Source organism: Bemisia tabaci, chromosome 5 (genome assembly GCF_918797505.1).
Source record: "Bemisia tabaci chromosome 5, PGI_BMITA_v3".
In the NCBI taxonomy this organism is placed as follows: Eukaryota; Metazoa; Arthropoda; class Insecta; order Hemiptera; family Aleyrodidae; genus Bemisia; species Bemisia tabaci.
Genome location: NC_092797.1, coordinates 23,027,948 through 23,046,154, shown reverse-complemented (window position 1 = coordinate 23,046,154; position 18,207 = coordinate 23,027,948). Strand labels below are relative to the sequence as shown.

The following is an 18,207-nucleotide window of genomic DNA, read 5'->3' as shown; positions in this document are numbered from 1 at the left end:
ATTTTTTTCTTTTTTTTTAAGCAATTAGTTTTAGCTTTTGCTACATTTATTTTATTTCATTTATAATACACGAATTATAATGCCTATCTTACAAGTGAATGCTCCCACGTGAAATTATCCGCATAATATCCCACGAAAAATAAGAATGGAAAAATGTCTTTGCGAAATCTATCAGGAAAACAAGACGGATTTCCATACTAAATTTTTATGCGAACCATATATGGTTCCCATCCCGACGGACGGATACGCGTCCCAATTTCCATGCAGCTTTGGTAAATGTTTTCAATTCAAATTAGGACCCATAGACCGTATTCGATAACGGTTCGATGTATCGTTTGGTTCAAAACAATAGAACATAACCTTAAACCAAACTTAAAGGATTTAAGTTGGAAAAGCTGAAAATGAGAAATTTCCTGACAATTTCACTTTGCATCGGCGTTTGATACTCAAAAGAATAAAAAAATCTGTTACAAAAGATCCGTTCTCTCAGATTTCTGAATTTACTTTTGAGGCTATGTTTATGTTTTGAACCAATCGATATCGATACAGTCTCACTCGTTTGATGTATCGAATACGATCTATTGAATCACCGCAAGGAAGAGACGGGGATCCAGAAGATTCAGCAAAACAACTCACTAAGTTGAAAATACTTGAGTTGCAGAAATAGAGGCGTTTATTTCTGCAGTTTGGTAACCATGGCAAAAAAATACTGTGGGCGATGGCCTTAGGCCCCCCACGGGGATCGCGGGAGAAGCACGTGAGCTACTCGCTCACCGCGGAGGGCCCAAGACGAAGACCAAGGTGCCGGAGCATCGCCGTATCGAGGTATGTTGACCGGTGAGACAGAAAGTTATTCCGAACGCGGACCAGTAACCCAACAGCCATCAACATGTATACCGTTTTGTGCTATTTAGTGTTTCTCTCCATAGCCGCCCTCGGAGTCCTAGGTGAGTCGCCAGACGAATATTTCAGAGATTTCCCAGACATTTCATAGTTATCCAACGCGAGTTTCACTTTCACTTTCCGCCGGGTGGAAAACCCCCTTACTTTGCACACGAAGAGCCGTAGGACTATAATTAGGTTGCGTTTTCTTTGAATCTCATCTAAGCGGTTGCTTGCTATTTACTGATCGATATTTAACGAAAATGTGGATATTTACTGACGTTTGAAAAATCAGGAGTACATGATAACATGCACGACAGGAAGAAGAGTATGATTTAAATCGAGGAAAGTGCGTATAACACAAACAAAGTAAACAAAATATTCAGCTGCACGCCTATAAATCCAGTTTACAAGCTACACTTGATTTTTCAGAAAAAATAAGCAAAAAATAAGCAAATTTTGACTCATGTGAATCCTCTAATATGAGAGAATAAATGCAGGAGCTTCAAAAACTAAAGCACTTTAATCCGTCTATAACTCTGACAAAGATTTTGGGTGACTTTAAAAAGAAAAAATATTGGCAAAACTGTTAAGTATATGATAATAATTCTATGAAATTACCAAAATTATTGCTATACTAATGTTTGTCTTGTAAAAATGCAAAACATCGTTCATAATAAGAGAATATTAAACCTCTCACAAAACATCTGTTAACAAACATCACTGGGGACAGTATTGGACTTTTTCTTCCCTATTAAGGGTGCGATTGGGACGTCTTAGAAGTGCAAAGTGTAAATTTGCCCCCACAATGATCCGCATCAATTCATTTTCACCTTTAAACGGCTTATCCTTAATGTCACTTTTCAGTGCAGAAACCATGTGTAATTAACTTTAAGTAAACTAATGTAAATAAGTATTCGTGAGTAATTTTGTGGCACATAAGTACTACGAAAGAAAAAAAACCAAATTCACCATGAGCCCTGCACTCAGAAACGTAAACTGCTACGACGTAGGAATTATCTTAGACAGGGAGCATTCTTTTTAATGATTTGCATGTTTCACTTTTAATCTTGTGAATTCATAAAGGCACTAACTTTATTTTTGCTAACAAACAAATGTACTAGTACCGGATTTTCACATCACTATTGTACACAGGTTTTGTCTCTTTTTTCTCCGTGTTTTGTGGAAAATTATTGATTCCAAAATATCTTGAATTAATCACAATTTTGCAACAGGGTGCGTCAGGTGGGGGTGCAAAACAAATCAATGTCAGACAACTTAGTTATTTCCGAATTAACCTACTCAAAATAGAAAACGGTGAAAGTTAGAACTTGACGTACTTTGAAACCCCCTCCTTGAATCAATAATGCTTAGAACGCCGCTCCAGCCCTTCGCTGTAGCCTCCTCAGAATCTTATTTCCCCTACCTTATTATCATTTTACTATACTTCTGAAGCTTATCAACCTTATTATTTGGAAATATTCCCCAGTACAAGTGGTATATTTATAGCAATGTCTTTCCATGAAAATTAACTAAAAATCAGCATGCAATTTCAATATGATACACATAGGGACGGAGGATGACGTCATGCGGGGAGGTGATCGATTTTTCGAACGGAATTGTGCATTTGGAATTTGGCTCTGTGTGCATTTTGGAAGAGACTTGGCGTTTGTACATGTCACGGATAAAAAAAAGCACGAGTTTGTTGCGTGATATGGACATTTTCAATTAATTGTGGTAGTGCACGAATTAATCGTGATCGCACCCCAACAAATTAGGTTACTAACCCAAATGTTGCGGTGTTACCCTAACTTGAATTGCGGTTCTACCACAATTAATTAGAAATGTCCGTTTCATCGAAAAAATTGTGGTAGTGCCGCAATTTTAAGGGATAACCCCTAACACTTTTTTCCGTGATCTTAATGCATGCATGCCTCATTTTAGTGTTTCACTAAAAAATACTTTTGAACGTTACGAATTCTTCACCCACAAATTGTGTGTTCACTCGGAGACTTATGGGCGTTTCTGCTTAAAAAGTTCACCGAAATTTAATCTAATTACACATAAGAATTAAAACAATTTTGAACCGAAAATTGCACTCTCATATGTTTGTAAAAAACTGAATATTTGCGTCAATTGTGCAGCCTTGTAGCGGAGTTATGATCCTTCATCTGGGATATGATGATTTTTTACTCTCAACCGTCGAATATGAGACGCTAAACCTTTTTTTAACCAGAGGCATGATCAACCCATAATTATGATATAAGGTTCAATTCAAGCACCTACGATTGGCTCATTTAAAACTATTTTTTGTTATATAAGTTTCCTTCGTCTGACACTCAAGAAAGTTAAGATGCGAAAAGATGAAGCAAAAGATAAGTTTTAACAGATAGTTTGACGTCCGCACTTTCAGTTTTCAACTTGAAACTTTTCTGAACATCGTGACGTTGAACGCTGGAAGGTAAAAATTAGGACTCGAGCTGCGCCAAGTGAAAAGTTTCTCTACGGCTTTCAAGTTCCTATAGAAAACGTGTCAAGTGTATCGAAAATGAGCTCCAAGCTTAGAGAGATGGCGTTTGACTTGAAGAAGTATTAAAATTGCATCTCCTAGAGGGCTTCATTAGACGAGCAAATAAAGTCAAAGCGCCACTTAAAATTTTCCAATTTTCTCATGACATTCTTTTAAAGGTCACAGTAGGCACTGGAAACGCCCAGTTTTGTGAGATAGGGACGTTATTACAAACTTCAATTTATAGTTTAACGAGAGGTATGAATAAATGTACTTTTTGACTTAAATGCTGTTTTTCCTCTCCAATTGTGAAAAAGAGGCTTCAAGTATATAAATATAAAGATATTTTCCGAACCCATTATTGAATATCAGTATTGAATCTCCTTCGGGTTTTCAATCCCTAATCTTTTGGTGAGAGGATTGCATTTTTTTTTTTATTATTATTTTTTTATTTTTATTTTTTGAAAAAAGAAAGAGAGATAAAGGAAACACAAAGAACAGGAGGACCGAAGGACACAAAAGGAAGAATCATAATTATTTTTTCAACAATACAATTTTCATTCCATTCAGACTCTTCTTAAAAATGTCTCGGCCCAAAATGAAAAACACGTGATAAATTAACACCGATTCGACAAATAGTTGGATCGTAACAAACCCAGATCTTAAAAGAGAGGGAGCTAATTTTGTTCACTGAAAAAAGAAACACATTAGATTTAGAGTCTAGACTCTTGAAAACATTGACAAGAAAAAATAATCTTAATTCAATCAGATTTTTGCTTCAATCAAAAGAAAATCCGCTCAAATTGAGAGGCTTGGTTCTTGATTTAAGCAAAAATCCGATTGAATCAAGAGTATTTTTTCTTGTCGATGTTTTTAAGAGTCTGGACTCTAGATCCAATGTGTTTTTTCCCCAGTGTTTTTTAAAAAAAAATCAATCATTCCTCAGAACTTGGTAATATTGTTAAAACGTTCCTGTGAAAATTTAATCGTGAATTGTATTTTTACTGAAAAGCTGTTATACTCATCCATCTGAAAACTTCACTAACTTTCCTACTCAATCCACGAAGTGATCAGCAAAATTATAGACAAAAACCGCCGTCATCACATTGTGAAAAATTGAATTGTTTGAGTCAATTCTGCAGTCATATAATGGAATTATTTGTTTGCGAGGTTGACAGGGATAAAAGTAACACCATCACCTATCGCATTATATCATTGAGGAAAAAATTAACTTCTGGAAACGGACGTCCGAGCTGAACTTTTTAAGTCGAGCGCCTACGTTTCCTCTCTCTGGTCCTAATAGAGCGTCATAAAGACCACAGAAGAAAGCACAGAATTGAGGAAGGAAATGAAAGGAGGACAGAAACAAGTGCACCTCAGTTAATTAAGGCGACTTGATTTTTTCCCAAGATTTAGAAAGGCAGCAGTGAGCGAGAAAAAAACAGCTGCTGTTAGTTATGCTCGTAATCATCGAAAATTTCATAATCGTCGGTCAATACCCGAGTCGAAGAGTGGCACTGTTGTGCGACTGAGAGAGGAATTCGGGAGGCCAGGCGTCTGGTCCTCTCATGTCTAATCACGTACTTGTTTCGTTGAGAAAACGTTAAAAAATTAGTGAAGATAATTTCGGCCATCCGCTTGATGCATGGCTCGATTTTCAGATTCCAGACGCAAATGCTATACCTTGAAAAAATAGTTATGAAATTAAGGTAAATGCAGTCTTAATCACAAAACAATCGGACAAAGTTTTCGTTTTTCCTCTTAGAACTAATTTTAATATACTAGAGAATGAATTAGCAAAAGGTGGATAGAATTTTGCAAAAGCAACTTATTTTTACTTTTCATAGGCCTCGAAAATGTTATTTTCTGACGCAATAGGGGCAGAAGATGCAAAGTAGCTTCTTTTAAACCATGGCAACTTTAAAAGGATCGACAATCGAACAAAATGAAAGACACTGTACATTGACTTAATAAAATCTAGTGTTTAAGTATTCTCCGCAAAAATATGAAATTCTGAAGTAAATTGACTGTACTTTGAAATGGGTTTACCATAATTTATCTTAGGTATGAAAAATACAAAAAATGACAGCCATTAGAATTATATGAACTGGAAATTAATTGCATCGCAGAACAGTATTCGAGCAGTGACTTTTCCTTCCTTTTATACTTGGCGTAGTCCCTGTATCGGTCAAGACACAGGGCTGTTTGAACTAGTGACACGATGAGTAGACGAGTGATACTAAACTGGTAATACGGGTATGATGATAAAAATGATTTTATACGGCGAAGCTTAAACTCAGAAAAAGTTGTGGTGACAATTGCCGCTCCAGCACTAGGCGTACAAAACTGGTTATGATGAATGTACGTCCATGGTAAGTCCGTTTGATGTTCCACCGACCGATGACGGTCTAAAGTAAATTTTTCAGAATTCGTGATGGTGTAACACTAAAAATAGAGAATCAGTCAGTCGTACAAAATTTCATTTTATTTCGAAAAATCTTAATTGATGAGAGGCAATCACCAAATGACGATCCACAATGCACAATAATTTAAAGTGGTAAATTCTTGATCACGTGATCTACGAGATTTGAGAGAGCAAGAAAAATGGTAAATCTCACCCTCCTGCGCGCCTCATAGCCGATAAACGACTTCCCCATAATTTTCAATCATCAGTAATGCAAACCGCAATTGGTTGAGTTAAAAAATTTACGATATACATATACATACTTATGAGTCGCTTTTATAGCGCTCTCTGGCGCTCTGCGACGCCTGATTGCCACTAAACTCGGTCCTTCCACAATCCATCAGTTAGTTGGCACTCCCTCATCTCATTTAAAACCCCCTGTCACCATCCTTTCACCGGGCGTCCCCTTCGTCTCCTCCCAGGAGGAACCCAATCAAGAATCTATTTGGTAGCCTCTCTTCCGTCATCCTATTAACATGGCCATCCCATACAAGCTGTTTGGTCAAACGACACGTCGAACGCGAAAAAAAACAAGAAGTTTACAATACAACAAATACACAATACGACAAATTTACAATATAACACTTATTTAACTTGGCTCCATTGGCAGGGATGCACGGGTGAAATGAAAAATATGAAATATCGAAATTTTCCGAGAAATATTTCATGAAATTTCATGAAGTTTGAAAAATATGAAAAATATAAAACATATTTTCAGGGGCAGGGTATGCATCACACACTAAAAACACCAAAAAGCAAAAACCAGTAGCCTTTCCTTTAATTTCGCATTTAATTCGAACAGTATGTTTCATATCATTCTGAAATTTCATAACATATTTCACATGAAATTTCAAGATTTTACTTTTCATGAAAAATTGCAACCCTGCCTTGGCCGTGAATTGGAGTCAAAATTATGTATGAATTTAAATGTCAAGATACTTCTCTATAATTTTTAATCATCAGTAATGCAATCCGCAATAGGTTGAGTTAAAAAATTTACAATATAACGCTCATTTAACTTGGCTCCCTTGGCCGTGAATCGGGAGTCAAAAACGTATTATCTGTCCACATCGGCAGCATGGGTGGTTGGACGCGAAGACACGCGACTATTAAGGCCATCAACTTTCTATAAGCGTCTGGAGTAGCGCTTGGCCCATTGGCCATTGGCATGTTCTACCGGAAGGAAATGCGTCGTGCTCTCCGCTTCTCACCGGCAAGATTGCGTCATTTCGTCTCTCCTCCGACGTACGGACGTATCTCAATTTCCACGTGAACCCTGCCATTAATACAACCCCATGCATTCCAGGGCTTATGCGGCAAAATAGATACGTGCTCACGTCAGAGGGACGACGATTTCGTCAGTAGACGTCAGCGGAGGGGGGCCATACCCATACCGGAGATCCCTCTCCGCTATAATCCAAATTTTTTCGCCTTTCCTGGCCTCTGAAATTTGCGTGAATTTTTAGACGTACTACAGCTGACTGAAAAAACATCAACACGTGGAGCAAAACACTCTTCCTAAACGCTGCCGTGCTAAGGAAAAACGCCGTATGAGCCCGTAGACGTTGCCATATTTCTTTCAATAAAAACTTGATGCACAAGGAAAATTGAATTGCATTTTGCAATAAGGAACCATTATTTCTGGCTCCTCCGCATAAAAGCACTTTTCTGCATAGGGAAACTAATGGCACATATGTTGTTTCTAAAACGAGCCAGAAATATAGTGGTTCCTTATTGCAAAATGTGGTCCAACTGTGAATGTTATTTTTTAATTTTTTCAGACGATTCTGTTCGCAATTTGATCTACAACGTCTGATTCTGATCTAAAGTACGCATGATTTTCCCTCAATATACATGTTTTATTCGGGGCGATTTGTCAACTCTCGAATGTTCATACGGCGTTTTTCCTTAACAGGGTAGAGCGGCTCCAGTATTTTTCTGTTACTGTCATCATATTATTTTCTTTAAGAGCACAAAGTATTTTCTTTTCGATTTTGACCTCACGATGGAAGCATTTTGCTATCGTAATCGAACAGATCCAAACGCTTGGAGGCAAAAAATTGCCGATTAATTTGGTGGGCGGTTATAGATGCAAAGAATTGAATTCTCAGTCAAGTGAAGCGACCGCTTAAGTAGAAATGACTGACACTCACACTGAACTGAACTGTAGTTTCAGTTCAATGAACCAAAAAAATTTGGTTAATATCAGTGGCGTGGCGTGCTTTGCTATACATCGATTGATCTGCCATTCAAATCTATGGAGAAGGCTCGATAAGAAGGGTTTCCGCGACGAACCTCCTAATGATCGATTCTTTACCATAGCCTCAAAAGGGGGAATATCGATAATCGATCTTTTATACTCGCCACTGGTCAATATGAAACATGTTCCATGCGAACCATTTTTCGGTGCACAGAATTGAAGCGGTATATTATTTGCGTTCATGGTAAATTTCTATTATCAGTGCCCACTAAAATTGATTTAAAAAAATACGTAAGACTTTAAAAAAGTTGATGAAACCTAGTGATAATCCTGTCCATCCGTGGAACAAGAAAATTCCCGGGCAAAATATTCATAGGCTATAAAGAGACTGTGGTAAACTTATGTTTTGTGCATTTCTGTTACAGGTGCTTCAGATTTCAAATGCCCCAAGAAAAATGGAGTCTTTGAGGATTCTATCATGTGCGATAAATTCTATGACTGTGAAGATGGCGTAGCAACAGAGAAATTCTGTCCAGATGGTCTTGTTTTTGATCCCTTAAACCGAAAAATCAACAAATGCGACCAGCCCTTCAATGTAGACTGTGGTGACAGAGTAGAACTACGTAAGTTGAGAAATATTCAGCGCTTAGAAATTAATATTACTATCATTCGGGCGGTCGGGGTATTTAATATCTGTCCTTTCCTTTCCCCTACTTCCGGTAGCTGACCCTTTGGTCCTTTCAACCCCTCGAAGCGAGGATCAATATACCCGGCATGCCACTGAGGTATCTTCTCTGACCAGTGTAAATTTTCGTTGGTGGCAAAAATTTTAGTAATTCGATTGTCAGAATTCTTTTTTGTGAGCCGATGCCATAATATTACCACAATAATAGTTGTGAAAAACTTGGTATTGCATTTTTGTGTCATTTTAAGAAATGAATTGCCAAACTTTTATTTATAAAATTCATAAATTCGTAAGAGGAAGGTTAGTTTTTGGTGGCATCTCTATACAGAGTTAGATAAATAGATTGCAGCAGATCCTGCACCGATTGCACTTCGTTGCTGTAAAAAGATTCGACTGAGTTTCAGGAGTAAATTCACAAATTATTGCCTTGATAAATCTGAATACATATTTTCGTTTATAAAGATAAGGCACCATTGTAACCTCATTATTATGTATCCAGTGTATGGAATAATATTAATCCGTTTCACATTCGCCACACTTGCTATTCTTATATCTTTATTGGGTTGTATGATCAATAGCCTACCTAACAATATGGATGCAGAATTTTTAAATACGAAAAATAATGAAAAAAATAGGTAACGCTCTCAATGCATATAAAAAATAAAAATAAGGTTAACATGTTCCAGCAATGTCACAATAACCAGAACGTAGCGTAAAGCCCCTGGTAAAAATTGGCAGTAGAATCTGTGTTCCAAAATACCATAGACCTACGGCCGGCTGTAAGATTTCCAATAGCTTCTATAGTTGGCTACACAATTTCTTATAGCTTTTTATAGCCGAATTAAGCAACTCACAGTCAGGCGATAAAGTGTATGCCAAACGTCACTAATTACGGATGTTAGGACTTAGTGAGTTTTTGGACCACTGCTCTCTTCTTGGGCCGTAGTATCTTGATTTATTTTGCGAGGAAAGCTCCGTCCTTTTGATGGATGCCTGCCATTCCTAATATATAAGAGCGCCTTCAGTTTTGTATGATACTGTGGTATACCTCTGGTGTGAAATAGTTGCTTCAAGCGCCGTGGCACGCTGCGGTGCGGCAGGTGGGCAGCCAGCTCAAAACGCGCATTGGCGCCTACAAACCTAACAGGGATACTTCACGCGTTGCGCAATGCGTGAAGTATCCCTGTTAGGTTTGTAGGCGCCAGTGCGTCGCCGGTCAGTCAGTGCTGTTGAAGTCAACAGGAACTGATAACAATAACACCATCCCGGTGGGTGAGTCAAGGTATTATGTTACTAATTCTTTAATCATTAAACTAAACACATCTGAAAGCATTATTGCTGATCTTTAATCTTTCAAGTAAGGCAGTATTCCTTCGTTCAAGAGTGTAGATGTTTAACTAATCTGTTCGTTCGAGCGGCGTGCTGCGTGACAAGAATTCGCGATGAAACCGGAGGACTTTAGTCTGACAGTGATTCTTATCATCAGTTTGTTAAATCAAGAAACATCAGCATTATCCAAATCATCATTTGATCGCTCGATATCGGTGTTATTGTTTTAATACATGGGATAGTAACAGTGTGTACCTATCTATGAGTCGCTCGTAATTAGAATCAGGACCTCATGTATGTATCAAAGCTCAATATTTTGGTTTCTTTCAGCGGCACATAGATTTTAAGGTGACAACTTTTTCTCAGGTAACTCATCTGAAATATTTTTATATCCCTGTTAGGTTTGTAGGCGCCAGTGCGTCGCCGCTCCGCTTTGTGTTAGGCTGTAATATTTAATCTGGCGTAGCCAGCGTTATTCAACTCATGATTTTGAAATGTTTGCACATCCTGTATGGATTATTCTCGTTTTAATTGATGAAAAAAAATATGCATTAAAGGAAAATATAACGTGTGTTTTGTAAATATTAAGGTGGTTCCGTATCAAACTTAATGAGTTCAAAAGCACACGAATTTCTACACAATTTCTTATTGCCTTTTATAATCGATGGCGAAAAGGCAACAGCCACGCGATAAAGTGTAAAGCCCGGCTATTAGGAACTATAGCCCGGCTGCTTAATTTTTATCGCTTCGTTTAGCCCGACTGTAAGATTTTCTCCGCATTCTATAGCAAGCTATATGATTTTCTACAGCCTTCTATAGCCGCCTATAAGAATTCCTATGGTATTTTGAAACGCAGCTCTTATCGCCAATTTTACCAGGGGCGTAATGCAGGCCAAGATGTAGAACTCGGTTAAAAATATATTCTAATTTCAGAGGAGAGAAATTACCAATTTTCTGGAAATCAAGTAATTTCCTAAAAACCAAGGATTTCAAGATTGCCTCCCCCCCCCCCCCATTTTTATAAAATCTCATTGAGCATTTAAAACGATCGGGTAGAAAAACATTGTATTGTGCTGATCATCTAGAGGCCCTTCAAGCCCGTAAGAAGGTATGGAAGAGGTTGCGGAAGGGTATTGGCACTTGGCAGTTTTCCAAGAAGATATCCGTGGTGCGCAAAAAATTACGTTTCTGGTGTCTCTCCACAGACACCTGCGGACAGCGTTGAGAAACGGGACAGATAATGGAGCATTATAAAACAAATCATTGGTCATAGCCACAAACCATGCATCTCACAATATACATTTGCAGCAATGCCAAATTAAATTAAATTAAATGGGTACACATATTTCATCTACGAAATGCAAAGTAAAAGAGATGAACGTAGAAACAAAATCAAGCACGACCCTACAATTTGTGTACTTTTGGAATTGAACCTTTATAAAAAAATAATCACGAGAAAACCAAGATTTAGCAAAATGCAGTCGCTCTCTTACAGCAGACACTGACAGAAATATTTGTGCTTTTGTTTTATTTTTGGTTAATATAGAAAGTGAAACACAGGCTGACCATTTTGTGATGATTTTGATATACCTAGATTGCGACGAATTTAGCGCAGAAAACAATTAAGAGACTGGGAGACCCCAGAGTTACTCGAAGGCTTGGGTTGTTTTGTGTTTTACTTCCCATGTCAACACAAAATGTTGGTTGCTTTTCTTACTGTGTTACAGTGTGCCTTACTTCGAAAAATTCGTGTCTCTGACAACACGTATTTCCATTCTTTTTTTTAAAGAAAAGCGTTCAGTATTTTAACTTGCATTTTTTTTATTATTCTCAATATTTTCACTGATAAAAAAATATCCTTATAAAATTCCAACTTTCCAAACAAATAGAACAATCAGAGATTTTAAAACGTCGGGGTGAAGATACTCATTTTCCGACATGAGTCACCGATAAAATCAATTTTGAATGTCTTAGAGGAAGAGTGAATCGCAGCGACCGAGCGGTGGAGTCATTCGCACCACAGCGAGGTTCAAAGACACCAAGCAAGCGCAGTTTGATGAGACCATAAAAAAATTGAACAATATCCCCGAGTAGTCGCGTCTATGAATAAAACATATCCCGGCGTCATCAATAAGAATTGATGAGCGTGGCGGCACTGATGGATTTTGAACACCTACCCTCGCAAAGCTCCGGCTTCAGTGATGCCCGTGAGACGGAAACTTTATTGCGGGAGCAGGGGCGAGGCGTGAATGATCGATCATCGATATTTCCTCATTTAAAGCTATGGAAAAGAATCGATTATTGAGGAACACCCTGTTTATCGATCCTTTTCCATAGGTTTAAATGGCAGATACATCGCTGTAGAGCCTCCCGTCAAGTACACCATTTCATCGTGATTGGGCCTCACCCTTTCCACCTGAGACTTACGCTTTACATCAAGTGATTTTCATAAATCTCTGCACAGTGGAATAAAGAAGTTCAAATACACGGATGGAGATATGACATTTAAGGACCTATCTTCGACTTATACAGGACGCCAAACTTTTCTGTCTGGTTACCTGAAGTTTTTCGTCGTACAAACCGTACTTCGATACTGATTACTGACATTTTTGGTGAAGAAAACGAACTAACAAAACTTAGGTTACCTAGACTGAAGTTGGGTCCTGAGACCAAAAGCTTTAGTTACCTGGACTGAAAGCTGTTCCATTGAACTGAAGTTTTTTTTTCCTCCATGTAGGGGGACGAGGACAGAAGAAAGTGTGAAGCAATGAGTGAATTGATGAAAGGAACCAGAGCAATGTAAATTTTTAAGTTCTCTATTGCTTAAAGCTTAGACCTTGTGGCCTTAAGCAATAAAAAACTTAAAATTTTACATCGTTTTGGTTCGTTCAATCAATTCACTCATTACAATTTTGGCGATGTTTGACATCAATTCACTAGCAAATGTGCAGATTCTAGCAATAGCTTTACTTCTTACTTCTTGGAAAAATATTAACAATGGGGCGATAGTGATTTGAGTTAATTTTAAATTTACAAGGGTCTGATGTACAACTGAAGTGCAACAGATACATCCGACCACAACACTTTGCAAAAATGTTGTTATTTATTTTATCAATTTTGATAAAATCTATGAAAAACAAAAAAAAATTCCTTCATCAGCATTCAAAGGTCTCACTGAAAACCACCCTTCAAACGAGTTTTCATGCCGTGAGATCGTCCGAACTCGGCGGCATGGGTTTATCCGAATCGAAGTCTAAGAATAGATGCGCATGCGGTGACTTGACCGGTGGAAAACGCCCTTTTACGTCCCTTCGCGATTAATCATCATTACTTAGCCAAGCGAGAATGAGAGAAAGCAAGGCGAGACAATAAATATTAATTTGAAAAGTAAGTCGGAATCTTAATTTTTGATTGTATGGCTTGTTTCTGAGAGTCAAAGGGGTGCATTTTTATTTTATTTCACCTTAATAATGTTAATTAGACTAACTCAACGACGACTTTATCCTCGTGATATTCGACGAATCGATTTGTGATGGTTTCAAGCCACACAATAAGACCTTACCTCACGTCCATATTCTGAGTAATGTTATCTGTATCAATGCATTTACAATTTTGTCATTAAAAATTCATAAGGAAATTAATGACTCATTAAACACGAAAAATATTGATTGCAAAAAATATGTCGACGCATCGTACAACCATGGTGCAAGTACGACAAAGTTATGTACATTGTGCCTGTTTACAATAACACCATTGAACTGCGATATAACCCGTATGACGTAGCCACTAAATCAGTATGTAGCGGTGCAGCCAGGAATTTTGCCAAGATTGGGGGGGGGGGGAGTTGAAACTGCCTATGATGTAAAGAAGATAACCTTTCTTCAAATAATAATTATTATTGAGTCAGGAGGAGGTGTCTAGACCTCTAAACACTCCCTCCTTCTTTGCTGTACCTTTACGGTTAATTGTATTGGTGGCATAATTTGTGCCCTTAGCATCACTTGGAAATATTGCCTTCGAAAAAACCTGTGGCTCCATTAAATTTTTTCATTTTCTCAGTGCACCGTACTTCAAAACCAGGGCTGATTCGGTCATTTAAAATGCTATCTTGACTCATTATGCTTCTCATTGGAGAAAAAAGCAGTGGTCAATCGTAAATACTCTTTAAAGAAACAGTGAAAACATATAATAAAATAAAAAAACATACAAAATAAATAAACATCGTCCTAGGTTATATGATAAAAGAAAATTATTGATCAAACTTTTTTTCAGGGATTGCATATTTTGATGAATATTTTTTGTTTCTTCAATTGCTTTTTCATTCCCTTCCTTTTCGGTTTGTTACAGAGCCACCCAAATCCACCCATCTATGTCCGCGAAGGAATGGTTACTTCGCTCACCCTGATGAAAAAGTGTGCAATATATTTTACAACTGTATCGAAGGTGACGCAACAGAAATCGTATGCCCTACTGGGTTGCACTTCGATGAATACTCCGGCACTTGTGTGTGGCCTGATTCAGCGGGAAGGACAGGTTGCGGAGAACCAGAATCCAGTAAGTTTAGATTAAGCATCCCATTCACACGAGATTCGCAAAAATACGTCTCGTGGTGTGGGTCAGTTAGAGTAGTTTAATCTAACCTCGACGTTGGACGGTCAAACCAAAGTGGATTAACATTTTTGATATAGTCAGGCAAAATGTACCTTGAGGTGATTTGTCCCAGGTGCGTGGCGTGATCAAACTGGCATATGCAATTTGTCACATGGATTCTGTAAAGAAAGCGGCAGTTTTTTACTTTTCAGCCAAAAAAATGACGGTAGCCTTAGCGTGTGAGCTAAAAGAATCATTCTCCCCCTCCCAAAAAAGGAAACAAAAAAAATGCAAAATTAGGATGGACAAAAACAAGACTTGGCTACTACAAAACGTTGCATTCTTTCAAATTATTGATTTTTGTACCGATTGCATGTTTTTTTTTCGTCACCACATCCTGTTTTCATTTCTATATATTTTGCTTCTTGAGCATGATTCTTCAGACTCATGCACTGTTTCGGCCCTATTCGTCCATTTTCTCATAAAGTAAAATTCTGCCAAAATGTTTGACCTAAATGATTCGATCTATAGCTTCTGCCAAAATTTTTGACCTAACCGATTCGATATATCGCGTACCACTTTCATCACGCTAAGAATCCGGGGCGAATCAACTTAGGGTTGGTTCAAATTGTTCAATGCTGGGGACTTAATATTGGAAGAGACTTCAGCAGTGAATAAAAAAGTGTGACTTTACACCTCGTTCAGTTACCACCAGTTGCAATACATGTTGTCTATGACCTCAATAACCACCTAGAGAGTAGTCAATATGTCTGGTAGACTTGTTTTATGAATTACATAAGTTTTACCACTCATTTAATTGGATCGCACGCTCCGCATAAAGTTTAATATCCATGATTTAGACAACTCCTTCCTATTTCCTCAAAATTATGTTGGCCTCTGTTTAAAGAGAAATTGGAACGTACTTTGAACCTCAAAATTTTGACGACAGTTATTTTCGCAACTTGGGAGAACTTGGATTCTTAGAGAGGTATAAAAACGTGGTTTGGGATGATTAGGGGAGGAGGAGATCGTCAGCACTGTAGAAAATAAGAACGATGCCATTCGAAGCTATTATTTTGATTAAAATCGTTCGTAGGCATAAAGTAACTTACGTTCTTTGAGCCTCAAAATGTTGATGATAGTTATTTTTGCAATTAGGGAGTATATGGAATTCTGAGAGGGTTCTTATAACGTGATTTGGATGATTATAATCGTTCTTCTTGTGAGCATAATACAATAACTTAACGACTTTAAAAACCAGTGACGTTTCATGGTGTCAAATCTGTTTCAGTGAAATTGAAAGACGGGTTCTCGTGTCCAAAAGAGGGTAACCAGCACCATGGGCAAGCTGTTGCTCACCCTGTTTACGCTCACCCTGAAGACTGTCAAAAGTTCTACGTCTGTTTGAACGGCGTTACCCCCAGGGAACAAGGCTGCTCCGCTGGTGAAGTGTACAACGAAGAATCTCAAAAATGTGATAGCCCTGATAACGTACCTGGATGGTGAGTACATCTCTCTATCCCTCAATATTCAATCTTACATTATATGTTTAGAGCACTTAAAGACGTTCTATCAACTTTGACTCAAAGTTAACAAATTGATATAATTTTTATTGATACTCTGAGAATTTAACTACTGACCCTAAGTAAAATTCATAATTTTCAGTTCCATTGTGTCCCAAAATTTTGAAAAAACTTTGAAAATCAATGTATAAAATGTTGATTTTACAAAAAGAAGAATATTAAAAACTGGTTAGTATGGAAGTAGGATCTTTCTGTTTACATGGCTAAATTAAGGATATTAAAATTCATTCATTATGAGGTCCGTCCCCCAAGGCTTGTAAATAGCCTTTAAATCCATGTCGGTCCCTGCAAACATAGGTCAAATTTATTTCACTAGTTAATCGCAATTTGTCGTAAAAATGATGGAGATTATTTGCAAAATTTAATTCCTAAAGTCATGCTCCTTAAATTTGGGGAGGGGGGGGGAGTATGATTTGCAAAGCTCTTACTAATAGGTAAATGTAAGATTCAATTCATTCATCAAACCTGCAGCGTGTGCATTTTCAGTATTATTGACTTCTCTTTCCTTGAAACTTATTTTTTATTCTTACGAAATTAGGACATTGCAAGACGCTCCTTGACATTTGTTCGAATTGATATGCCTACAAGGTTTCGATGCGCGTTAGTATCCTGTCGAGGTTTCTATATACGTCCCAAAATGTTGGTCTGAATTGCAAGAAAATCTGCACGGAAAAAAAAATTGCTAATTCAACAATTCAATTGCTAAAAACAGTTAGTGCAATGTTTCAACGCAGATTTTACAACAAAAAATGCTACTTTAACCACCCCCGTGGTTAAATTAGTTTAAAATGTGGTTAAAGTAGCATTTTTTGTTGTAAAATCTGCGTTGAAACATTGCACTCACTGTTTTTAGCAATTGAATTGTTGAATTAGCAATTGAATTGTTGAATTAGCAATTTTTTTTCCGTGTGTTATTTTAGTTCTTTCTATGTGGGAACAAGGGTTGATAATTTACGCGAGACATTACACAACCAAAAAAAATATTATATAGTCACTGCGACGCGGCTACTACAAAAATGTCTCTTTTTTCAAGTGAAGAACGAGGGAAAGCGATAACAAGGGTATGGGTCGGAAAAAAGCTCGCTAACTTTCCTTCTTGACTATTAAGGAACTTTTAGGAGCTCATCATCCACTAACCTTGTTATGTAATTCAAGCATGGCTTTTTGGTTTTCATCATTTTAAGCATTCCTATCCTCTGTCTTCAATTCTCTTCTTCAATTCAGCACTTTCCGCAAATGTACTGATTGCGTTCAATCCGTTTGAAAATTCGTCTGACCAGTCAGAAAGTAAATACATTTTTGGATTTTGTTTGATACTTGTACTTCACACTCAAAAAACTGGTTTTAACTAGCAGTTTCAATTAATATAAAAAAAATATGAATAGGTAGGTATATTCGTTGACATTTGTATTATTGATCTGAATCGTCGTCAAATGGTCCAAAATAAAATCACAATATTTACTACTGACAATTATCAATGACCTTAACGTATAGTTAGAATATATGTCAAACCTTTTTTCGTTCAAATCATATTCATACAAAATGTATTTCTGTTTCAGTGAGGAATGGTACAAAGATGACCCTGCAGCACAAAAAACAGGCTCAAAGAGACAAAGAAGGCGAAAGTGATGTGATTTGAATTTAGCTAAATTTCCAAATTGAACCGTAACTTTAAGACTAATTTAATTTTAATTACTTAAAATTAAGGAAATAAAGTCCAAAACAACATAAAGTAGTAATTTATTTCTCCTTATAGAATTTATAGCAGAGGATAGGCACGAGAAGGAAACCAAATTTAAACCACTCGAAAACTCATACAACTTATGCAATAGACTCATTTTCACCAGATGAAATCCAAGGCAAGAAACAGAAAAGTAATGAGTGTGTAGTTTAACTGATGTAAGACAAATTTCCACTTAGCATACAAAAATATACATATGAATGTGCAGACTGGCCAGAGTTTGA

At 37.3% G+C, this 18,207-nt stretch overlaps 1 protein-coding gene across 1 annotated transcript; it reads left to right on the top strand.

The window, feature by feature from the left end:
- The first annotated feature begins 758 nt into the window (after nucleotides 1-758).
- Nucleotides 759-17,974, top strand: LOC109036645 (protein obstructor-E). The gene is made up of 5 exons (XM_019050993.2): nucleotides 759-947; nucleotides 8,481-8,678; nucleotides 14,417-14,623; nucleotides 15,951-16,161; nucleotides 17,802-17,974. The coding sequence occupies exons 1-5, from the start codon at nucleotides 890-892 to the stop codon at nucleotides 17,869-17,871; spliced, it is 744 nt and encodes a 247-aa protein (XP_018906538.2). The 5' UTR covers nucleotides 759-889; the 3' UTR covers nucleotides 17,872-17,974.
- Nucleotides 17,975-18,207: the final 233 nt, after the last annotated feature.

What these genes read in the sequence shown, in the direction of transcription:
- LOC109036645 (XM_019050993.2), top strand. Translation starts at nt 890, where the DNA reads ATGTATACCGTTTTGTGCTATTTAGTGTTTCTCTCCATAGCCGCCCTC. An exon ending in AGCCGCCCTCGGAGTCCTAG is followed by an intron (nt 948 to 8,480) that starts GTGAGTCGCCAG and finishes TTTCTGTTACAG; the next exon opens with GTGCTTCAGATTTCAAATGC. An exon ending in TTGCGGAGAACCAGAATCCA is followed by an intron (nt 14,624 to 15,950) that starts GTAAGTTTAGAT and finishes AATCTGTTTCAG; the next exon opens with TGAAATTGAAAGACGGGTTC.